Source organism: Chenopodium quinoa, unplaced genomic scaffold (assembly GCF_001683475.1).
Source record: "Chenopodium quinoa cultivar QQ74 unplaced genomic scaffold, ASM168347v1, whole genome shotgun sequence".
In the NCBI taxonomy this organism is placed as follows: Eukaryota; Viridiplantae; Streptophyta; class Magnoliopsida; order Caryophyllales; family Amaranthaceae; genus Chenopodium; species Chenopodium quinoa.
In genome coordinates this window covers 8,439,317-8,464,057 of record NW_018745448.1, presented here as the reverse complement: position 1 = coordinate 8,464,057, position 24,741 = coordinate 8,439,317, and the positions used below count along the sequence as shown (strand labels likewise).

The 24,741-nt window shown below is 34.9% G+C and overlaps 1 protein-coding gene across 1 annotated transcript; it reads left to right on the top strand.

Annotated features, from left to right (window-relative positions):
- Positions 1-19,212: 19,212 nt before the first annotated feature.
- Positions 19,213-19,719, top strand: LOC110713762. Its single transcript, XM_021892207.1, has 2 exons — positions 19,213-19,268; positions 19,368-19,719. Exons 1-2 carry the CDS (start codon positions 19,213-19,215, stop codon positions 19,717-19,719), a joined length of 408 nt encoding a protein of 135 aa, XP_021747899.1.
- The last annotated feature ends 5,022 nt before the right edge of the window (positions 19,720-24,741 follow it).

Below are 24,741 nucleotides of genomic sequence, written 5' to 3'. Positions count from 1 at the left end.
AGGATAATTTGGTAAAATATAATTTACTAAAAAAGGAAATAGACATCTAATTTTGAAACCTTTTAAAAAGAAAATAGACATCTAATTAAGTGACGAAGGGATTAATACAGAGCAGTAATTATTACGAGTACTCCGTATTATCATTAAAGATTATTATTAATAATTAGTTTTGTGCCCTGTGCGATGCCCTGGTTGTTTATTGAATTTTAAGATAAATCTTTATATGTCAAATTTTAATATATATCCTCAATACAAAATTAGTTAGGAATTGATGTGCTTTTGTGAAGATTTGCTATCTAGTAGGCATATAATGACTAATATTAATGTTGGTGGAAATGTTCGATTTAATACATTAAAAAAAATAGCAAAAAATAAATGTTCAAAAGCCGTTGGGTTAACCCGAACCCAAACCTTTGGGCAAGTGTTGAACATTCTTGCCTCGTAATCTAAAGTGACCCAATTCAAGATGATTCATGACGCAACCCTAATTGATAGGTCTACATAGTAATAAATAAATAAATAAATTAATTGTCAAAAATTAGATAATAATGGTCGGATATTAGATAATATGTTTCAGAATAGATAATAATGGTCAGATATTAGATTAATTTCTTTTGTTTGATAACATATACTGGTCAAGCATTAGATTTCTGTTGTTTGATAATATGTTATATTGTTCAGGTATTAGATTTATTTTGTTTGATAATAGATTATATTGGTCAGTTCTTTTTATTTGATAATAGACAATATTAGTCAGGTATTAGACAAAGTATCACAAATTCGGATGTTAAGGTAACTACATTTGTGTTATGCAAGTCATGGTATCTGATTAGAAATAACTAAGTTGTTAAGCCATGAAAATCTTACATTCAAACAAACAATCCTTTACCAAAAACACCTTACTCAAACAAAAATAGCGGGAAAAGCATTAAAATGGAGATAAACTTGGACCTAAATTTTTGAGAACATCTAGAATTCCATAACAAAAGAGGCAAACACGAAGATCAGTAGAAGAAGAAGTGATGGACTCGGCGAGTTCAACATAATCCGCCATTGAAGAAGAAGAAGAAGAAAGCTTCTACGATGAGATAAGGATCCGAATGAAGAGGAGAGAGAAAATGTGAAAAAAATGGCGATGAATGAAGGAGAGAAAAAATGGAGGTGCTGTGTTTGAAGGTTATAAACTGGACTCACGTGAGTCCGTTCTACGCAAAACTTTGGTATGTTACTGATATGTCTATTTTATATAGTATTTTACCCCCATCCCTTGGTCATAATTAGTAGTGTTTTTGGCTCTTTAGAGCCACTTTTATTACTAATTGGTGTTTTCTAGTGTTTTCGTAGATTTGGTTGACTTTTGTAGGAATTGCACTTTTGGAGCATTTTCCAGAGATATTATGGAGCAACTACGAGCACTGGAGAAGCACGACCAGTTTCTATAGCCCAGGGCCGGTTAAAGCCATCAAACCGGTGATTAAGGGTTCGATATATGTGATACCGGGGCATTTAGACCGAGTATTCAAGACCCAAAGAGGAAATCCAGATTGGCCCGAAGAATTGGAGCCCAATCGAAGTCCAATTAGTGGTCCAAGAGTGCCGCCCGACCAAAGAGGCTGGCGCCCGGAGGTGCGCCCGGCCGGGCGAAGGAAGAAAGGCTGGCGCCCGAACTCGCGCCCGGCCGGGCGCGAGGATTTTTATCTGAGGGAAAAAGGCGCTCCTGATCGGGCGGTGCCTCGCCCGATCGGTCGCGTGTTATTATTAAGAGACGATTAGCGTCGTTTAAGTTTGTTTTAGTTTAGGATTCTTGCTTAGTATAAATACTTTTCTGTTAAGAGAGTTTAGTATCTTCTTTTACTTTTTCTTAATTCTTTCTTAGATTTTCTCTCTTTACTTAGCTTTTAGATTAGTTTCTCTCTCATATACTTTGTTCTTGACTTTATTCTTAATTCCAGATTTCTTTGGTAACGATTTCTCTTCTTTTAATCTTAGTTATTTATTTTATTCCTTTGATCATGTCTTGTTTTATTGCTTTGATTAGTTTAGTTTTAATTATGTGTGAGTAGTTTCCTTTCTAGGGTTTATGGGGATCCATAAATAATATGAAGGGGTAATTTATTATTGTTAATTGTCAATGCTAGATTAATTTCCTATTGATTGATTTAATGCTCTGTGACTAGATTTGCGCATATCTTTTATGCATGAGTTTGACAATATTGATTCGAGATTCGAGAGATGAGAATTGATGTTTAGGTCTAGTTTCAATAGGCAGGTTAATTTATAAATGGTTAAGTCGAGATTCGAGAGATGAGATTTAATACCGGTAAATTAATTGTGTGATTATAATACGTAGCGAAAGCCCTTTATAATCTGATTATTTATGCATTGATGATTGATTATTATGTTTTACCCTGGAATATTATTTATTGGTGAACCTATGCCCTAGGCCTTTTATTCATTGTTTTCTCTTTACTTTTAATCTTCGTAGTTTAGTTTCCTTTAATTACAATATATTGGTTACTTGATAATTTAGATTATGTTAATTAATTAGGAATAGAAAGACTCGTCTCTCTGTGGATTCGACCCTACTTCCCTATCTACATTAGTTAGAGGATTTAGGAATTACTTTTGATTAGGTAATACGACTTTAGCCTGTCAGTTACCGAAAATAAAACTCTAAACTAAAAATTTTATCCTAAAATTCTATCCAAAAAGAATTCTAAACTAACCTTTTTATCTTATGAAATCTATTTAAATCTATCCAACGTGGTGCGACACTTGGCGAAAAGTTAGAATGTCAAATGTTGCTGCCTCGTGAAGACCTAGCTAAAAGTTTAGATTTATATATCAGTTATATGATACTACGAGTACTTTTTATCATATTAATTAAATAATGGTTTTTTTTAAAGAATTAATAATAATTATTAATATATTTTTTTAGGGAAATAATTATTAATATATTTATCATTACTTGTAGGGAATAAATTTTAAGCGTTAACCCCTAGTTTGAACCCCACTGTGATCATACACTAAAGTACGGTGGCGTCCAAAAGGGAAGAAGATAGAGCAAAAGATTCGCCAACAAGTTTTAGGAACTTGTAAACCGTTCACAGGGTGAAGGTTACACCCCTTAACGATCCAGGAGATCGTCAACTCCATAAGGTCTTGAACCAAATAAGGGTTCGGGGATGAAGGTACAAATCCAACCTAAAAGAGATTGAACCTGCCCTAATAATATGCCTCTACTTTATTCTGATCGTATTCATGTGCGCTTTCTGACTAACATTCAATCAATAGGATTAACCCTAAACCTGTTTAATCTATGTTGGTTGAATTTAATGCACAAATAAATCTATTATTGGCGATCACTTGAAATTATAATCACATTAACCCTAAACAAGATTATTAATTATCTTATTAAGAGTGATTACAAGTACCAAATTCCCTTTAAACATGCATCAAAGGCGTGAGCAATAAAGAAAACAAGCATCAAGCAACATAATAAATAATCAAAATCATAATTAAAATAATAATCATGAATAATAATTACAATAACAATAATATCATCATAAATAAAATAATCATCATCAAAATATAATAATAATAATAATAATATTCATAAATTATAACAACTATAATCATAATCATGTTCATGTTAATATTAAAGCGTAATAATAATAGCAAGATCATAGGCATGATGCTAACAAGATTAATAACAAATCCTAGCATGTCACTAAGCAATAAAAATCAAAGCTTTAACCCTAACATGATACTAACAATCATAAATATTAGGAAGAATGTAGGAAGCATCGTAACAATCATATTTAATATTAAAATTACCCTAGACATAATTCTAGGAATATCATAACAACATAAACGTGATTTCTACATCATAATATTAATTAAAACCATTAAAGCACTTACTTTGATGCCTCGTACCTCTTTCTAATAACAAAATACACACGTTAGTAACTTCAAGGAAAATAATAAACAAAACACTTAAATTAAATAATTGAAAGAGAGATTTGGGACCAAACCCTCAGAAATTAAACCTTTCACGTCTAGGACGAAGACAACTTCGAATATGGCTAGGTGTTTCTAGATTTTGTGAATGCGGAATTTTGTATTTAAAAAGTAAAGTTTAAAAAGAGAGAGAGAGAAAGATGAATTAATAAGAGAATTGATTAAGGAAATCTTGATGAGAATTAGCGAATGAAAACTGATTGTAGATGAATATAGACGAATGTTGATGAGAATTGGTGAATGAAAACGGAGTTTTTAATGTGTTATTTATAGAGAAAATCAGCCAAAAAGATAAAATAACAGAACCGAGTCCTGGCGTAACCGAAACAGAGCTGGCGCCAACACCGGCTAATTGGCGCCAGGCGCCAATAGCTGGCGCCAGGCCTGGTTCCAGGCGCCAATTCCTGGAGTCAGGCGCTAGGCCTGTTTTTGACGCGTTTTCGAAAATCAGATAAGTTTTCCGTACAGGAGGATAAAATTGTATCTTTTCCTCGAAAATGCTTTTTTGATTTTAATTAAAACTCCGAAAAGACAACAAAGGTCAATTTATCAATGCTAATTGAATTAGGAATGAAAAGAACCTTTTAGGAGAATCTAGAAGACGAAAACCATTCCTAATTGCATTAGAAATGATAAATCATATTAGGCCCTCCCCTAGAACATTGGGCCGCACATAAAGCTCAAACCGGGGCCAGTTTAGTAAATTGGCCATAACTTCCTCAATATTCATCGGAATTGGGCTTATAGTATATTGTTGGAAAGCTTTTGTCAAGCCCCATCCAACTACACTACTATTGTACCCATATCATGGACCAAAAAAACTGGATTGACTATTTTCTTAAAATAAGTTTTCAAAAACAGAGAGAAGAGAAAAGAAATTAAAACTATCCGCAACACTAGACTTTTCAGAACGTTCTGCGATCCTAAATCATTCTTGTAACGTCGATACCTGTTAAACTAGCGTTAGTTAAACAGATAAAAGAGTTAAGAAACGCGTATTTTTCACCGTTGAGCACACGTCTCTGTAGGTAACCGATTTGTTGTGACGATCTTCCGCAAGCTAGAGAATATCGCCTGAAGACTGCTACGCCTATAACTGCCTCCATTTTCCGCTGTGATAGTCTTCGAAAATATCACTGCTTGTTGATCCTTAATGCTGCTACGTCAGTACGTCGACGCTTTGCTGCTTGTGAACCAGTATGTCGACAATCCTCTTGTATTTGGGAATAGTTTCCAACATAACTCTTGTATGATGTATGACAATCCGATTTAGGAAAAGTTGCCAATGACACGTAACAATCCATCCTTGGAAATGTTGCCACGATGAAGCGACAATCCGTCCCTCGGAAAATTTGCCAAAATCCAATCTTTGGAAAAGTTTCCAATGCTTCGTAACAATCTATCATAAGAACTTTGCTACGATCGACAATCCACATCTTGGAATATAACTCTTGAAAGCAATCCACCTTAGAAATTTTCCAACGCTATGCGACAATCCTTTTAGGAAAATATTGCCACAATTGACAATCCGCGTCTTGGATCATTTGCAAAAAAATAAAAGAGTCGACCGACAATCCACTTCGGGAAAATTTTCCATTTATTGAAATGAATGACAATCCACGTTGAGGAACCTTTGCCGAAATTTATGATGAATAGAGTCCTACAACAATCCTTTGGGAAATTTTGCCATAGGGAACTGGGTGTATGACAATCCAATCTCGGAAAACTTGTCAGTGATTTATGAATGTATGACAATCCGAACTTGGAAAAACTTGCCAAACAAAGAAGGAGCACGACAATCCACGCTTGGAAACTTTGCCAGAGATGACAATCCAGTCTTGGAAAAATTGTCGTTGAAGAAGATGCACGACAATCCATTTTTGGAAATATTGTCAGTTGGGGATGACAATCCAATTTTTAGAAAACTTTGTCGTTTAGTAAGAATGCGCGACAATCCATATTTGGAAATATTGTCGTTTAAGTGCTTGCTTTTGAACCGATTGTAATGAGCCAGTGTTTTAGGCGCTTAAGCTAAGTGAGAAGATTTTTTGTCAGGTCAATCACTTACTACGACTGTAATCGAGTCGACTACTAATCATGTCAAATTGCTTATAGGGGCTAACTGGCGTACTAAGGAACCCGAAATTGCTGCATGAGGTCGACATCACCTTTCTGAGAGGCTTCGAGCTTTGTCGTTGCTGAGATATTTCTGGCGCCAGGAATTGGAGTAGGGTCTTCCCTGTTATGCTGCACCTGTATTTATTTTGACTATATAACTTTGCCAATCTTTTTAATTATCTTAGGTTGACCTAAGGTTTAGCGTTTCTTGACTCATTGACTTGACACGACTCAAGGTATAAACTTGATTCACTGTGATTGACTGACTCGAGGTTGACTCGACTCGATGTGACTTGTGTGTGCGTAGTGTTGACTCATGAAAATCGATATGTATATGACTCGAAATGCAGAAAAACAAAAATTTCCGTCATTTCTATGGAGGGTACCGACTTTCTCCCGAAAAAGAAAGACGCAAAAAAAAATCGAAGTGTTTGAAGGTGCATGTTGAATGAGCGTAGTCAAATGTTGTGCAAGGATTAATTCATCCTAGGATTTCTCAATTGTTGACTCCACGATGAAAGTATTTGGGTAACTTAGGCACGGAGGCTAAGAACTTCGTACTTTGTGATGTAATGATGAGTGATGTGGACATGACAAGGCATGGTTCAATGTTGTGTTAAGATTTCATGACAAAGGGTTCCTAAGGGAAGTATATTTGGTCATGTATCTGTGATGTGAGTGAAAGTGACACTAAAGTTAGGCCGCAAAGGCTAAGTGTGTGAAAAAATATTATCATTAGAAGAGTCAAATAATGGTGACTCTTAGGCTAGGTAAGCTAATGATGTAGGGATCAAGCCCCCAAGTCTAGCTCTAAGTGAATAGGGATGAGCATTGGGGATCCCTTGATATGATCAATTGTGAATGTAAATATGAATGCATTTTTATTACGGCCTCACCCCTTTGTGAGGTTGCCTACGTATCCGTTAGGAATCAGGCCGAACGTAGCTCTAGCCGAACCTCGCACAAGTGTGTATACCTCAAGAAGGTCTTTTTAAGGGTTGTAACTTGGTTAGGCTAAAGGTTTGAAGAAGAAGGGGATAAAGGCTCAAGATCCTAGATAAGCCCCCAAGGTGTGCAACCTCGCTTTTGAATATTTATATTTTTATGCTTGAGTTTTTACTCTTTTTTAGCTCTTTCTTTTGCTTTAGCATCTATTTTATTTTTATAAGCGTGGGAAATCCCGATCATGCGGTCTATCACTCACTTGGCATTCATGTTTCTCAGGCATGGTACCGAGCACTCGATAAGAGACGCAATCTGAGACGTGTTCTTATCAAAGATATTTTCATATCAAAAACATTGGAACACTTACCCTTTTGTACACTTTTATTTATTTTTTGCTTATTTTTGCTATTTTAATTTTTTGAATTACTCAAGTCCTTTTTTAGAATTGCAAAAGTTTCACACTATCCCATCCCAAGGTTAGGTAGATGTAGGTTGAAAAAAGAAAGGTCTATCGATAGACGAGGCTCAAAGTGGTTTATGAAGAAAGAATTGCATATTTGAAAGGTGAAAGGAGATATGACGTGGCTACAAGGGGTGCCTCAAATCATTGGTATACCTTGTGCTTAATTTGACATGGATTTTTATTTATTTATATTTTTTTTATGCAATGCAATGCGATGATCATATGCAAGGAAATAAATGCTCATTTTATTAAAGGAAAATAAATAGAGAATTGACAAAAGTAATCTCAGGGAAAAGAAAGGTGCCTATGCTAGACTTATTGGGGAAAGGAAAAAATGAAAAAGAAATAGAAAAATAGGTCATGAAATCTTGTCGTTGAAGCTCGCCTCTGTCTTGTGTTGTTTGCTCCGACATCATCCAGTTTTCTCGCTAGCTAGAGGCAATGGGATCTTGTTTGCTTCTATGAGATCTTGAATGAGATTTTGAAACCTGTAGCATTCACAGTAGTATGACCACGCCCTCGATGGTACTTGCAATAGGAGTTTGGATTCCATCTTGAAGATCGATTTTCTGGTGTTGGATCCTCGGTAGGGCCAATAGGTTTGATTAATCCTCGATCATAGAGACGATCGAAAGCAGCATCGTAGGTCATTCCAATGGGTGTGAACTCTCGCCTGGGTTTCCTTTTAGATCCTTGATTGTCCATGGCTAAGACACCATTATGGTCAAAGGTACTAACATTATTACTAGAGTGGGAGTTTTCGGAAGAAGAAGGATTTTCGTTCTTCTTTCCTTTCCAGCCACCGTGGTTACTATTGTTAGTAGCTTTTTGCTTTGCGAGGTCGTCTTTGATTTCAATTCCGATGTCATAAACGACCTTGAAAGTATTCAAGTTGTGTTGATATTTTAAGTGCCTTGAATACTTTTCTTGGAGATTCTTGATAAACATCCTCACAGAATCCTTTTCGGTGGGGACCTCAATCATCTTAGCGGAAGTTTCCCTCCATTTATTAAAGAAAGAAGTAAAGCCTTCATTCTCTTTTTGTCTTAGCATCTCAAGTTGTCTATGATCGGTTTCAACTTGAATATTGCATTTGTATCCAACAACGAAAGCGTTTACTATCGATTCCCAGGTAGAGGTTTTCTCCTTGTCAAGGGAGAAGAACCATTGTTGGCAAACGGTTTCAAGAGATAGTGGGAACAGAGAGGGGAAAACCTTCTTATCGATACCCTTAATGTTCATTATAGTTTCGAAAGCTCTTAGATGGAAGTAAGGGTTATCTGTTGCCTTGAATTTAGGGATGTCAGTGGCGTTGAACTTATGCGGAAGAAGTTCCTTGTCCAGCGAGACCCCTTGTGAACTCATGCCCTGATATTTATAGTCACTAGATAGATTGCTCAAGCTTTCTTGCATGAGGTTCATTTAATGTTACTTCACGGGATCGTCGATCTTGAGTGTGAGTAGCTTCAGTGTCTCAGTCACAGTAACCAATTGGTTCCTAAGCTCATTGACTTCTTCTTGAGTTGTCATTATCTTCTTAGCCTTCCTCTTTTGACGAATCGGTTTATCAAAAAGTGAGACTTGAATAAAGAGGTTGTCCTTGATTAATCACCCTTCTCTCCTCGACCAAGTACTGTGGAAAAGGAATTTGGGGATATCTATTGTTAATTGTTTGACTCGAACTTTATTCAACATGCAATGGATGGAGGAAGTGAAGAAAGATTGGAATAGGATGTGAAAGAAGATGATGGAGATGGAGGGATATGAAGAACTGGGAATAGAATGTACCCCCCAACTCAAATGAAGGGACAGACCGACTCATGCATGAACCTAAGACATGGCCATAGTGACATGTGTACTCAAAGTGTGTGCTAATACAAGTGAGTGCAGGTGACATGTTAAGACTCGTGTCATGACCATGTGGCTAGACTATGTGACTAGACTCACTTAACGACTCGACAAGGTGTTATTGACAGCAAAACGTAACCGAATTAATTAGCAAACTGATTAATTAGACCCTAGGTGATGACTCGACCAATAATCCGAACTGTCGGCCAAACGACAGGACTGGCGTCGCACTGCGGAGCTTGGCGCCAGACGACAGAGCTGTCGCTAGGCGCCACACTCCACAGAGTGGCGCTACATCTCAGACCTTGGCGCCAATATTGGAGCTTCGATCTGGGACTGTTTTCGGTGTTATTAGTCAGTTGGGGTATGCCTAAAGTCGTACTAGGTCAATTCCGATTAAAATATTAGACTTTATTGACTCAAATTAATTAATTAATTAATTAGGCAAAGTTCTTTAGGTCATTAATTTATTTAATCTCAACACAAGTCAACAAACGGTTAAGAGAAATCATAATATATATGCACAACAAATAATGCATAATTACTCGAGTATGCACAATATGATGCAATGAGTTCGCAAACTAACCATGGCTCTAGTTCTCTAAAGTTAGAGATATGGTTTAGTCAATAGAGGGTCCATGGTTAATTGTCCGGATGCACCGCGCGGAAGCCTAACCGTGAAGGGTTGGCGCAAGTGGATGGGACACCGCGAGTTTAGAAAAACTCGCTTCCATGGTTTGGTGAATTCAACAATCTCGGATGTACCCTTTGTTGCACAGAGCGTTCAATCGGGTAGATGGAGCATGAATGCCCAGAGGGTTATGTCCATATGTAGAACACATATGGGTTTCAGAAAAGTGAGAAAAAATTCAATCAGGAAGTAGGATCAAGCAAACAATACGAAAAACCAGTCGAAATTAGAACGCATATTTCTGGCTCGGTATTGGGGGAAATTGGCGCCAGCAATCAGAGACTGGCGCTAGCTTTTAACTGTAGCGCCTGGCGCCATTACTGGCGTCTGGCGCTACGGCTAAATTGCTGGTGCCAAGCTCTGGCCTCTGGCGCTACTTCCCACATACCTCAGCAGGTGTCTGTGCTCGATAAAATTTTCCAGTTTCGCACGGTGTTATTTCGGTCCTAGTTGTGAAAGATATTTCTCAAATTTCCTACGTGTAAAATCCTATGTTTTTAACTCATTATGGATGGTCTTTCCAATGAGATCTTTTTTATGCATATGACAATAATGTTCATCAAAATTACGCACATGAAATACTTAAAACATTTCAAGTCTCATCCACTCATTCTAAATCATTGCCAAAACAAATTCAAGAATTAAAATAGAAATCCTCCCCAGTGGAGTCGCCAAAAACTGTAGGGAATAAATTTCAAGCGTTAACCCCTAGCTTGAACCCACTGTGATCATACACTAAAGTACGGTGGCGTCCAAAAGGGAAGAAGATAGAGCAAAAGATTCGCCAACAAGTTTTAGGAACTTGTAAACCGTTCACAGGGTGAAGGTTACACCCCTTAACGATCCAAGAGATCGTCAACTCCATAAGGTCTTGGTCCAAATAAGGGTTTGGGGATGAAGGTACAAATCCAACCTAAAAGAGATTGAACCTGCCCTAATAATAGGCCTCTACTTTATTCTGATCGTATTCATGTGCGCTTTCTGACTAACATTCAATCAATATGATTAACCCTAAACTTGTTTAATCTATGTTGGTTGAATTTAATGCACAAAAAAATCTATTATTGGCGATCACTTGAAATTATAATCACATTAACCCTAAACAAGATTATTAATTATCTTATTAAGCGTGATTACAAGTACCAAATTCCCTTTAAACATGCATCAAAGGCGTGAGCAATAAAGAAAACAAGCATAAAGAAACATAATAAATAATCAAAATTCATAAGTAAAATAATAATCATGAATAATAATTACAATAACAATAATATCATCATAAATAAAATAATCATCATCAAAATATAATAATAATAATAATAATATTCATAAATTATAACAATTATAATCATAATCATGTTCATGTTAATATTAAAGCGTAATAATAATAGCAAGATCCTAGGCATGATGCTTACAAGATTAATAACAAATCCTAGCATGTCACTAAGCAATAAAAATCAAAGCTTTGACCCTAACATGATACTAACAATCATAAATATTAGGAAGAATGTAGGAAGCATCGTAACAATCATATTTAATATTAAAATTACCCTAGACATGATTCTAGGAATATCATAACAACATAAACGTGATTTCTACATCATAATATTAATTAAAACCATTAAAGCACTTGCTTTGATGCCTCGTACCTCTTTCTAATAACAAAATACACACGTTAGTAACTTCAAGGAAAATAATAAACAAAACAATTAAATTAAATAATTGAAAGAGAGATTTGGGACCAAACCCTCAGAAATTAAACCTTTCACGTCTAGGGCGAAGACAACTTCGAATATGGCTAGGTGTTTCTAGATCTTGTGAATGCGGAATTTTGTATTTAAAAAGCAAAGTTTAAAAAGAGAGAGAGAGAAAGATGAATTAATTAGAGAATTTATTAAGGAAATCTTGATGAGAATTAGCGGATGAAAACTGATTATAGATGAATATAGACGAATGTTGATGAGAATTGGTGAATGAAAACGGAGTTTTTAATGCGTTATTCAAGAGAAAATCAGCCAAAAAGATAAAATAACAGAACCGAGTCCTGGCGCAACCGAAACAGAGCTGGCGCCAGCACCGGCTAATTGGCGCCAATGGCTAGCACCAGGCGCCAATGGCTAGCGCCAGGCGCCAGGCCTGGTTCCAGGCGCCAATGCCTGGAGTCAGGCGCTAGGCCTGTTTTTGACGCATTTTTGAAAATCAGATAAGTTTGCCGTACAGGAGGATAAAATCGTATCTTTTCCTCGAAAATGCTTTTTTGATTTTAATTAAAACTCTGAAAAGTCAACAAAGGTCAATTTATCAATGATAACTGAATTAGGAATGAAAAGAACCTTCTAGGAGAATCTAGAAGACGAAAACCATTCCTAATTGCATTAGGAATGATAAATCATATTAGGCCCTCCCCTAGATCATTGGGCCGCACATAAAGTTCAAACCGGGCCCAGTTTAGTAAATTGGCCATAACTTCCTCAATATTTATCGGAATTGGGCTTATAGTATATCGTTGGAAAGCTCTTGTCAAGCCCCATCCAACTACACTACTATTGGACCCATATCATGGACCAAACAAACTGGATTGGCTGTTTTCTTAAAAAAGTTTTCAAAAACAGAGAGAAGAGAAAAGAAATTAAAACTATCCGCAACACTAGACTTTTCACACTTTCGCTTCATTCGATTATGATTCGAAATGAAAGGTACTCATCATTGGGTTTGGTTTTGGGGAGACACAAATGGGTGTCTACATTACTAAAATAATTATTAATGTATTTATCATTACTAAAATAATTTATCATTAATTCAAATTAATTAATTATCATATTGAGGCCCTAAAAGGTGATCTATGCTTAGCTCATTAATTCTTGGTCCTCCGAGGATCATGGAGTGGAAGGGCGGTGTGTCCCTTCATCTTTTCCCGTAGTGACTTGGGTTTGATTCTCATCCTCCCTCTACGGGCACCCCATATTTTAGGGTCTGTTCTCATTAATTGAACTCAGCTGAACTGAATTGAAATGAATTGAACTGAATTGAAATGAATATTTTATAAGAGAAGGAAATTAGGAGCTGAGTTGAGCTGAACTGAACTGAATTGAGCTGAACTGAACTGAAATGAACTGAATTTCAACGTAAGAGAATAGACCTTTATACCCTTACTGTGTAAACTAATACTCCATATGTAATAATGATAATTATAATATTCTCCAAAATCCAATTGGAACATTAAATTTATCTGCTAGGGACTGTCATGGTTGGCAGTAGTCACATTTTCCAAGATAATAGGGTGAAGATGCACTGTACCAAAAAAAAATAATTATTGTTGTAAAAAAAAAAAAACAAAACTACTCCGTAATCATGGTTCACTTGCAAAAATATGTGTTTGGATTAGGTTGTTAGGTGAATAAAATTGCATGTTGATTTAAATCATTTAATATTACAAAGTGGACCAAATAACGTACTTGGATAATTAAGCGTGAGCAACAAACAAACTGGATAAACGTAGAAGAATAATTATACATATCTATTTTTGGAAATATTGGAAGAATTCAGTGCACTTTACTTTCCTATAATCCACTTGGTTCAACATATACGGAGTACTTCGAATATATATACGGATCAGAGTAAAATTGTTAGAATGGTAGGCGATTACCATATTTACATGGATTGCTGGTTTTATAAAACTGTGTCCTATCTCCTACTTGTATGTGTTACAACTTACAACTCAGAAGCAGAGCCTTTAGATCCAATAATGCACTAATAAAAGATAGATAATTAAGGTCCGTTCAAAAAAAAAAAAAAATGATAGATAATTAAGGTAAACACTAAAGAGGAAAGGTGGCCTTGGAGAGATAAAGAGAGGAGATACGGAGTAATAATAATAATCTCAACTCTAACCTGCTAGTTTTAGGTTACTACACAGACAATTGTCAAGTAATGACGTGTATTCACCTAATTTTAAGTAAATGAAATTATCATATTTTATATCTTTTTTTTTTTAACTAAGTGAAAATAAGACGAACAAAGTAAGCCCTAATTACACGTCTGTTAAATATGTGATCGTATATATATGAAAGGTTGCCAAATTTATATACTTCCTCCATTTTTTATTATTGCACCATAGGGGTTAGGTACAAATATTTTGGTAGTGGAAAAAAAATAAGAGAGAGAAAGGTAAAGATATAAAATTGCCCATGTGACATATTGTTAAATTAAAAAGTACGGAGTAAGTGTGAAAAAATAAGGGTATGTTGGATAATTATAATGCGAACACAAATAATTTTTTTTCTAAAGAGAAAATGGTGCAATATTTGTGAAACTTCCTAAAAAGACAAGTGGTGCAATAAATCAATAATAAAAGAACAGAGGAAATAAAAAAATTGGAGTATTATATTATTGGCCATCTCATGTATGAAACAATTTTTTCTATATGCCTACTAATTTGATATAAGGATTAACTCTCTTAACAGGCATCATTTATAGAACACTATATGCTAATTTGACGTATTACGTACCTTCATTTCAAGATATTTACACTATTTTGACTTTTGTCATTCATTTATCTTACTTTTACTCTTTTTTCTACTACTCCGTAATATATAAATGCTCTGTAATATTATTGGATTTATTTAATTACACCGAACGACGCATGATTTTGTCTTGAATTCCTAACTTTATACCATTTCAACCAATATAATTTATCCTAATCTAACGCCCCGGGGCGCTCGTTAGCAAGATCCTTTATTTTAGGGCATGTTCTCATTGACTGAACTCAGCTGAACTGAACTGAACTGAAATGAATATTTTATAAGAGAAGGAAATTAGGAGTTGAACTGAACTGAGCTGAAATGAATTGAGCTGAACTAAACTGAACTGAACTGAACTGAACTGAGCTAAACTGAACTAAACTGAACTGAACTGAAATGAATATTTTATAAGAGGAGGAAATTAGGAGTTGAGCTGAACTGAACTGAACTGAACTGAAATGAATATTTTATAAGAGAAGGAAATTAGGAGTTGAGCTGAAATGAACTGAACTGAACTGAACTGAACTGAATTTCAACGTAAGAGAACAGACCCTTAATGTACATATTCAATGTATTACTCGTAGCCTTTATATAACTTATATAGTTATACTACTCCGAGTAATTCATTGAATAATAGTGCATTAAAAATTTAAAATACATTGAATAAATACTCCGAGTAATATAATAGACATGGAGTGTGTATTTGTTTTGAGGCTCAAAGTTAACCTTAGGCAAGTGCAAAATTCAAATTAAAATAGTGTAAATATTTCGAAATGAATTAAGTATTACTACCTCCATCTCCGAAAGAATGATCCATTTGGCCTAATTTTAGTCCCAAAAAGAATGACCCATTTGCATTTAAACACCCACCAATTTACAACAATATTTGTTCAAAATTAGATTTTCCATATAAAAAATTTGATTTTCCATGTAATTTTATTACTTTCTCTCTCTATTTTTTTTACAAACCCCATGTGAATTTATCTTTTCAATATACTTTTACTTTTTTTATTTAACTTTCTTACTACCCGCGTAATCAACCCAAATGGATCGTTCTTTCGGAGACATAGGGAGTATGTGATAAGAAATTTATAATGTGTGCTCATGGGCACACAATAAAATCTACAAGATTAATTATTCCTTACTCTAGGTTTTTTTTTTTTTTTTTGAACGAATTCCTTACATTAGGGCCTGTTCACATTTACTTAAATTCAGTTCAGTTTAGTTCAGCTCCAATCATTTCAGTTCAGTTCAGCTCCAATCATTTCAGTTCAGTTCAGTTCAACTCTTAATTTCCCTCTCTCATAAAATATTCATTTCACCTCAGTTCAGTTAGTTCAGTTCAGCTCATTTCATTAAATGTGAACAGGCCCTTAGTGTATGTTTTATTCATCACCTACTTTTAACTTATTTCGAGAAAAAAAAAAATTAAGGTCAAATAATACCAAACAAGGTATTTCCCTCAAAAAAGAAAAAAAAAACTAAACAAGGTATTATTTTAATTAAATGAAAATAGTTTCATACTTAATTATTTTAATTTGATGAAGTATACATTTTCCTTACGTTCACTGTTTCACAATTTACAACTTTTTTTTTTTTTTTTTTTAATACGGATTATGGTTTTTCTTTAAATTTGGGGTAGAAGTAAATGAAAACTATACTTTCCTTCAAAAAAACAAAATGAAAACTATACTTTAGTAATTCGAACCAAATTTAACTTCTAAATATTTTTTCCGTACAATCTTGAACTATAGATGGGGTTAAGCGTTAACTAAGAATCAAATAAGAAGAGCGTTAACTAAGAATCTCAAATAAGAAGACTTTATTGTACTTTAGAGTAGCCTAGTAAGATGGAGTGTTGGAGACACGAGCTTCTTAATTATACTATTCTAATAAAAAAGTAGTGTTATATGATGAAATAATGATGAAAAGAGCATAATTAGGAAGACTTAAACATGGGATTTGACCTAATTAACTTATACATGACCCTCATGATTCTTAATTAGTTGAACCCAAATGTAGTTGGAAGAGTCAAGTTAAAGAGAATAAGTGGGAAATGTTTGGTTGTAAGTAGAAACCACAAGAAAAAAGGATAAAAAGTGAAGAAATTTCCATTTAAGAAAGCAAATGAAAAACGAAAACGAATGGTGCGAGAAAAAGAGTTATTCTCCACCGTTAGGTTGGCATATTCTCTGTTGCATACAAGTATATTTTTGTGATTTTCTTTGAAAGCTACATTTCTGGTTGTCTCTCAAATTGTACCAATGTTTATTTATTTATTTAATCACACTTCTTTTCACTTTAATTGCTCTTTCAATTCTTTTGGTGATGGTGGGTGGGTGGTGTGCTATGAGGATCCCAAACCCCACGTTACATAATTAAATTTGCAATTCTCTATAATTTAGATTGTACCGTTCCAATGAATGATGTACACTTATATTATACGTAGTATATCGAACTTGTAAAGATAAACAATATTGACCAAAAATAAAAGCAAAAGCTGTACTAGTAGAAATTGGGATTAAAGATTTAAATGGTTGTTAAAAGTTGAGAAGACGACAACTCAACTGATTGATCTACATACTATTGTATTAGATTATTCGACCCTTACAAGATCTACTTCTTGTAGGTATTTAGTTTGAACTGAATAATTCAATTGGACTTGATCTTTTAATTAAATTAACTTTAGCGAGTCCGATCACTTAAAGTATTGGAGATAAGAAATTCCTTCCATCAACCACAAAAGAAACTACTTGTATTAGAATTTGACTGATCTCATGCGTTTGAGTTAATGTCTCTCATAAATATATGTACTATTACAAAAAGTAGTTTTTTTTTTTATTTTATTTTTTTTTAATTTTTTTTATTTTTTTTACAAGAGCAAAAAGTAGTTTTTATTGTGGAGTGGACTACGTTGCATTCTGATTATGCATCTTGATTTTGATTATTTTGACCGTATATAAGGTACTTTTGGGTTACTTGGTCTTCAAATCTTGTCGAATATTGTTTCCACCTTTATATGTTGCCAACACGGCAATATATAAGCAAATTGGTGGAATTTGAAGAATAGAGTGTCCACGTACATTGAGACATGTAAGATAAGGTGAAGTGAACTGAACTGAACTAAAGTATTTATGAGAGAAAGAAGTTAGAAACTGAACTAAAATTAAGCTGAAGAGAACATGTCCTAAAATCATGGGAAAGATTAAAACCACGGGAAAGCGTCATAGTTCAGACCCACAGTTAAACGAAATAAGTGGTATATAAAATTTGAAAATCCCGACTTTTGAAATTTAATTATCTTTGTTTTATAATATTTGCAATTTTAGATTATTTTATCTCTCAAATACATAAAGTTGTAAACAATTTGAAATGGATGTGGGTCCTGTTCACTTTACCTTATAAAAGAAATTTCAATAAAAATTATTTTAGTTCCATATATATAATTTCAATTCAGTAAAAATAAATTTAGTTTAATTAAAATAAGTTTTAGTTCGGTAAAAATAATATTAGCTTAGTAAGAATCAGTAAAATAATTTAAATTCAATAAGAATAATTTTAATTCAATAAAAAAGTTTTTGGACAATTCATATAAGACGTATATAAATTTTTGTAATTTTCATTTAAGTGAATGGACATAACAATTTATGGAATTTTATATATTTTATATATTATAAGGGTAGCTAACGCACATGATGCACAGACATAGGACATAGCTAGTCATGTTTAAGTATCTCTTTCAGTTTGGTTTTATGTTATCACTTTAATTAGTTGATGGTAATATTAATTAGGGAAAGTATGTAAAAAAAAATTTTAGGGGAAATGTCCTCACTCTATTTTTTAGAGTTTAATAGAAGAGTCAACTAACATTAATAAGGGCAAATAAGTAGATAAACATTTTAAGGGTATAATTATTCAAATAATATTTATAATAAGCAAGCCAAAAAGCTATGTATGAGAGAGAGAGAGAGGCCAAAAAGCTATGTATGGTAGAGAGAGAGAGGCGGGGGTAAAATTATAAAGTTATCCATGTAAAGTAAACATAAACTAAAGAATTGAATAAAGCTACAAAAAAAGGTCGGGTATATTGGGTATTTGAATTGGGGAACATATATATTTTGTTTCCTAAAATGAATGTGGTGCAATATTTGTAAAGCTTCCTTAAAAGACAAGTGGTGCAATAAATAAAAGATGAAGGAAGTATGTAATTAGACATTTTAAGGAACATAGTTGGAATAACACTATTTATAATTGTTTGATTAAACTCTTACAAAGGTAGGGATAAGTGGATGGATTCACGGTAAACCAACTGACCTCCTAATTGATACTTTGTGTTTGTAAACCATAATACTCATAACCCACGAGGATGCAATATCTAATACTACCTCCGTTTTTTTTAGTTAACACGTTTTGACTTTAGCACTATTCACACACCTCCCTTTGACCGTGTTTTGTGCTTTATACCTAATGAAAAATATAGTCACGTGGGATCTTGTTATCTTTGTCACGTTATATACTTTCAAAATATCAACTTTTCATAATTTTTGTTTATCGATAATTAAAGATATTAATGATTGAATAAGTGCATTGGCAAATGTGACTAAAGAAACATGTCAACTAAAAAGAAACAGAGGAAGTATCTAGGATTCTTGAAAGTATTCCAAATGTGATTCTAATTGATGATTTCAACAAATTAGAATACCTTTCGGATAAACTAGGCGGTAGTTTTTCTACACCAGACATATTTTATTTAGTGGCGTTCTAGATTGGACTTGGTGGATGTTCCGTTTTCTAGTCCTAAGTACACTTGGACTAATAATAGGACTGATTCCGATCCAATATTTGAAAGGTTGGATAGGGCCTATGCCACCTCTTCTTGGTTTCTTGATTACCCTGATACAAATGTTCTACACCAACCTATTTTGCTCTCGGATCATGCCTCTATTATCCTTTTGGATACAGTTGATTTTGGGTACGTAAAGCGACCTTACAGGGTGGAGAATCGGCGTTTGTCTGTTTTAGAGGTTAGAGCCATTGTTCTTGATGTCGTTTCTCTGTTTGTTCCGGGTTTACCTATGTTCTCTCTATATAGGAATTTGTCAATTGCTAGAGAATGACTATTAGATTAGTGTGTTTCTCACAAATGAGTTTAGGGGATTAATTGGAAATCTCTATTTTCAGAAGTTTTTGAAGATTATGTGACTTTGTCTATGCACATCGATTGTTGTCTCTTTCTCACTATAAAAGAAAAGAAAATTGCAAAGGCACAAACAATCTACCTTTTTTGGCGTCAGCAGGAGAAAGTAAAATGGGATTCCATGGGAGATTCTCAATCTCGTGTTCTTTTTTCCTTGATGCCGTCTAGAAAGCGTCATAATAAGATTTATGGACTAAGATATTCCGCTGGTACCTGGTAACGAGATTCGGGATGCATCGCTTCTATAGCCTTAGCCTTTTACAGGGATCTTTATTCAGATTTTGGTATTGCTTAATTACTCCTAAATTTCTAAATGGTAGGAGATCTGCAGTTACCATCTCTCTCTTCAGCTCAGCAACAATCACTTATGGATCCTTTTACTCCTCGAGAAATTAAAGCAGCAATTTTTGGTATTGATGACAACAAATCTCCTGGCCCGAATAGGTTTCCATAGGCCTTCTTTAAGACTCATTGGTTTGAGGTCGGAACATTTGTTGGCTTAGCGGTTCAGCATTTCTTTGTTCATGGTTACTAATTAAAGGAATGGAATCGTACCTTCCTCGTTCTTTTCCTGAAAGTTGATAAATCTGAGCTAATCTCTCAGTTTCAGCCTATTGGTTTATGCAACGTGATTTGTAAATGTATTGCGAAGTGCCTAACTGGGCGGCTTTGCTAAGTTTTTCCAGTTCAGTGGCTGATTCTCATACTGCTTTTATTCCTAGTTTTCTATTATCAGATAATGTGTTGATAGCACACAAGGTCATTTCATTTATGAATACCTCAAAGGCTAAAAAGAGACTTTATGTAGCCATCAAGTTGGATGTGAATAAAGCGTATGAAAGGGTCGTCAAATGGGATTTCTTGTCTCAAGTTCTACAGATTTACGGGTTTCCGCCTTATTAGATTCATATATCATCCGTCAGTGCATTTCTACCGTTTCTACCAGGTAATTTTCACCGGCTTTTTAACCTTAGTGTGGTCTTCGACAGGGGGATCTTCTTCCTTCATATTTGTTTGTTTTGTGTATGGAAGTTCTCTCTTCTATACTTCAAAAAGCTGAGAGGGATTCTCTGACTTGGAGACTCTTCTTCATATACCTAAGGGTCTAGAGGGTTTAGGTATTCGTCATCTATAAAATTTCAAATATTCTCTTCTTACTCGGCAATTATGTTGGTGTATTCACCATCACCCCCATCTTTTGGTTTCTGTGCATCTTATTGCCAAGTACCTTGCTCTTTAATCTTTTAAGACTCGTACGTTTTCTAAATATTCTTGGGGTTGTTAGAGTCTTTTAACAGGCATGTCAATCCTCGATCGGGGTTTATCTTGGACGGTTAGTTCAGGTTCCCACGTTCGAATCCTAGAGGACAATTGTGTTCCTGGGGAACCTGTGGTTTTTCGTAGTAATTTTAGTGTATCGACTCTCCCGGCACAAGTATCTTTTATTATTAATTCTCATTCTTATGCGTGGGACTTGTATTTCATTCATCGAGTATTTAATACCCATACAACTCTTTGAATTCTGGCTTCAGACTGCCCAAGTCAACTGATGGAAGATTTTGTATATTGCAAAATTTTCTCGAGATGGATTTTTTCCACTAAATTTGTGTATGCTTTCCTCATGAGTCATCTGGGGACTTCTAGGGTTTTGAGCATGATCCCATTCTCTTAGTGGAAGTGTTTATAAGGTTTGCCTCTTCTTTCAAAACCGTAGTATTTTTGCTGGAAGTTACTTCAGAAAGCTCTACCCTTATCTGCGACTCTACAGCTTTAAGGGATCCCGGTGAATCCAATTTGTGTGTTTTCCTTTCAAGGGCACGAAACATCAGCACATCTTTTTTGTGATTGTCCTTTTACCACCCAACTTTGGCTACGACTCCGCTTGCTTTTTCTCTTCCTTTTTCACTACTAGAAATAGGCCGAATTCCGACGGAAAAATTCCGTCGAAAACATCCTGAAATCCGTCGGGATCAGGGTTTCCGACGAAAATCCGTCGGAAATAGGGTTTCCGACGAAAATCCGTCGGAAATAGGGTTTCCGTCAGAAAAGGTTGTCGGAAAAGCAGTTGTAGGAAAAATGAACTTTTTCGACGAAAATTTCGTCGGAAACACTATTCCGACAGAATTTTCCGACGAAAAAATATTTTCAGGCACTGCAACAATCCCACGGATTCAATTCGGTCGGAAATTTCCGACGGAAATTCCGTCGAAAATTGCTTTTATGAAATTTAAAAAAATACGCCGCGCCACCACCGTCACGGCGTATCACCACTTCCAACCACCAAAAAACCCAACATCAGACACCGCCACAACCACCAGCCCCTAACTCGTATCAACAGTCCTGAACCACCCCACCACCCACAACCACCAGATCTACCACCAAACCCGAAAAAATTAACAAAAAACAAAGAAAAAAAATTAAAATGAAAACTTGAAACCCGAAAAAAATGAAAACAAAACAAAAAATGAAAACACAATGAAAAAAAATTAACAAAAAAAAGAAAAAAAAATTAAAATCCCAACACCCTAAACCCGAACTTCAACAGCCACCATAACCACATATTTTTGATCTAGTAAACTTGAAACCCGAAAAAAAATGAAAACAAAACAAAAAAAAGTTGAAATTCAGACCAAAAAATTTACCACAACGATTCAAAGTCTTGAAATTGGTCTTAAAATTGGTTATATAAAGCCAAATTTGACCATGGAAACGCTAGATGTAGCATTTCCATGGTCGAAATTGACCTTAAAACCACAACATGCCGGGAACTTGGTCGGGAAATACATCGGGGTGCTTCGTAGGCTAGCTTCGGAATTCAACAATGGAGGAGAGATAAAGAGAAGAGAGGGAGTAGCAAGAGAGGAGAGATGCAGAGAGAAGGTAGATGAAGAAATAAGAGAGAGAGGGTGTGCGGCTAGAGAGAGGAGAGAGAGAAAGGAAACTGAAAGAAGAGAGAGAGGGAGTGCGTTTTTAGGGTTTTAATTAGCTTTTTATACGAATTTTTTTTGTTTTTTTTTTTTAAATATTATCAAATACCTTTTCGACGGAAATTTTCATTGGAAATTATTTTATTTCTGACGGATTTTTCCGTCGGAATATACTTTCCTACGAAATTTCCGTCAGAATTTTATTCCGTCGAAAATTTTGCGATTTGCGACGAATTTTCGTGTCCGTCGGAATTCGGCCTATTTCTAGTAGTGTTTGTCATTGTAGGGAATATTTCAAGCCATCCCACACTTGAGCCCTACTGTGATCATACACTTAAGCATGGTGGCGTCCGGATGGAAAAAAGCTAGAGTAAAAGAGTCGCCAACAAGTTTTAGGAACTTGTAAACCGTTCACAGGGTGAAGGTTACAACCCTTAATGATCCAGGAGATCATTAACTCCAATGACTAGAAGTTTGGGGATGAAGGTACAAATCCGACCTTAAAGAGATTGAACCTGCCCTAAAAATATGCCTCTACTTTATTATTGTTGTATTCATGTGCGCTTTCTGACTAACATACAATCAATAGATTTACCCTGAACCTGTTAATCTATGTTGGTTGAATATTAATGTACAAATAAATCTATCATTGACGATCACTTGAATTATAATCATATTAGCCTAAACAAGATTATTAATTATTTTATTAAGCGTGATTACAAGTACGAATTCCCTTTGAACATGCATAAAAGGTGTGATCAAGCAATAACAATAATAATCGTCAAGCAACATAATAATCATCATAATAATAATCACAATTAAAATAATCATGTTAAAGAATAATATTAATAGCAAGATCCTAGGCATGATACTAACAAGATTAATAACAAACCCTAGCATGTCACTAAATATTAAAGATCAAAGCTTGATCCCTAACATGATACTAACATGATATTGGGAAAGAAATAGGAAGCATCATAATATCATACTTGATATTAGAAATTTTAGTTATTATCCTAAACATGATACTAGGAAGCGATAAAAACATCGTAACATGATACTAGGAATTAATAAAGTAATCTAAGCATGATTTCTATAAAACAATTACACTTTGTTTGGATAGGAAGAAATAGAAGGAAAAGAAGAGAAGAGAAATGGAGGGGGACAAAATCTCTTGTTTGGGTAAAAGATTGGGGGAAGGAAGGGGAAGGAGAGGGAGGGATCCATTTTCCCTTTTTCTATAATAACCATAATCTCTCCAAAATAGGAGAGATTTGGAGGGAAAATGGAGCTCACCTCTCCTCCATTTCTTTTCCCTTCCCTTCCTCCATTTTCCATCCCCTTCTTTTCCTTCCTTCTTTGCTATCCAAACAAAGCGTTAAAGTACTTACTTTGATGCCTCGTATCTCTTTCTAATAACAAAAAACACACGTTAGTAACTTCAAGGAAAATAATAAATCAAACAATTAAATAATTGAAATAGGGATTTGGGACCAAACCCTAAGAAATTATCAACCTTTCACGTCTAGGACAAAAGCAATTTCGAACTTGGCTAGGTGTGTCTAGGACTAATGAGTGAGGAATTTTGAGAGAGGAAATGTTTAGGAAAAGAAGAGAGAGAGAGAGAAATCTTCTACCTTTTAGAGAGAGAGAGAATAGAGAGATGATTGTTGTGAATTGTAGATTGTAGATGATTTGAAAACAGGGAAATATGACCCATATTTATAGGAAAAATAGCACGGGATCAAAGAAAATCATATTCTGAATAAAATACCTCATGTCGCCAACGACGGGAGCCAGCTCCAAACGACAGGCTCGTCGCTAGACGACAGCTGCAGCGCCAGGCGACGAAGATTAGCGCCAGGCGACAACTCTGTAGTCTCGCGCTAATTCAAAAGTACAACGCGCTTTTACACACGAAATTACCTTTTAAACCGGTTACAGGTAATTCTGTGTCCAAGCAGATTTAAATCAGATTTAATATATTTTATTCAAAACAAAACATCTTTTAAAGT

Coding starts and splice junctions, on each gene's coding strand:
- LOC110713762 (XM_021892207.1), top strand. CDS start 19,213: ATGTCAACTAAAAAGAAACAGAGGAAGTATCTAGGATTCTTGAAAGTA. Junction 19,269..19,367: donor TTCTTGAAAGTATTCCAAAT/GTGATTCTAATT, acceptor GTGGCGTTCTAG/ATTGGACTTGGTGGATGTTC.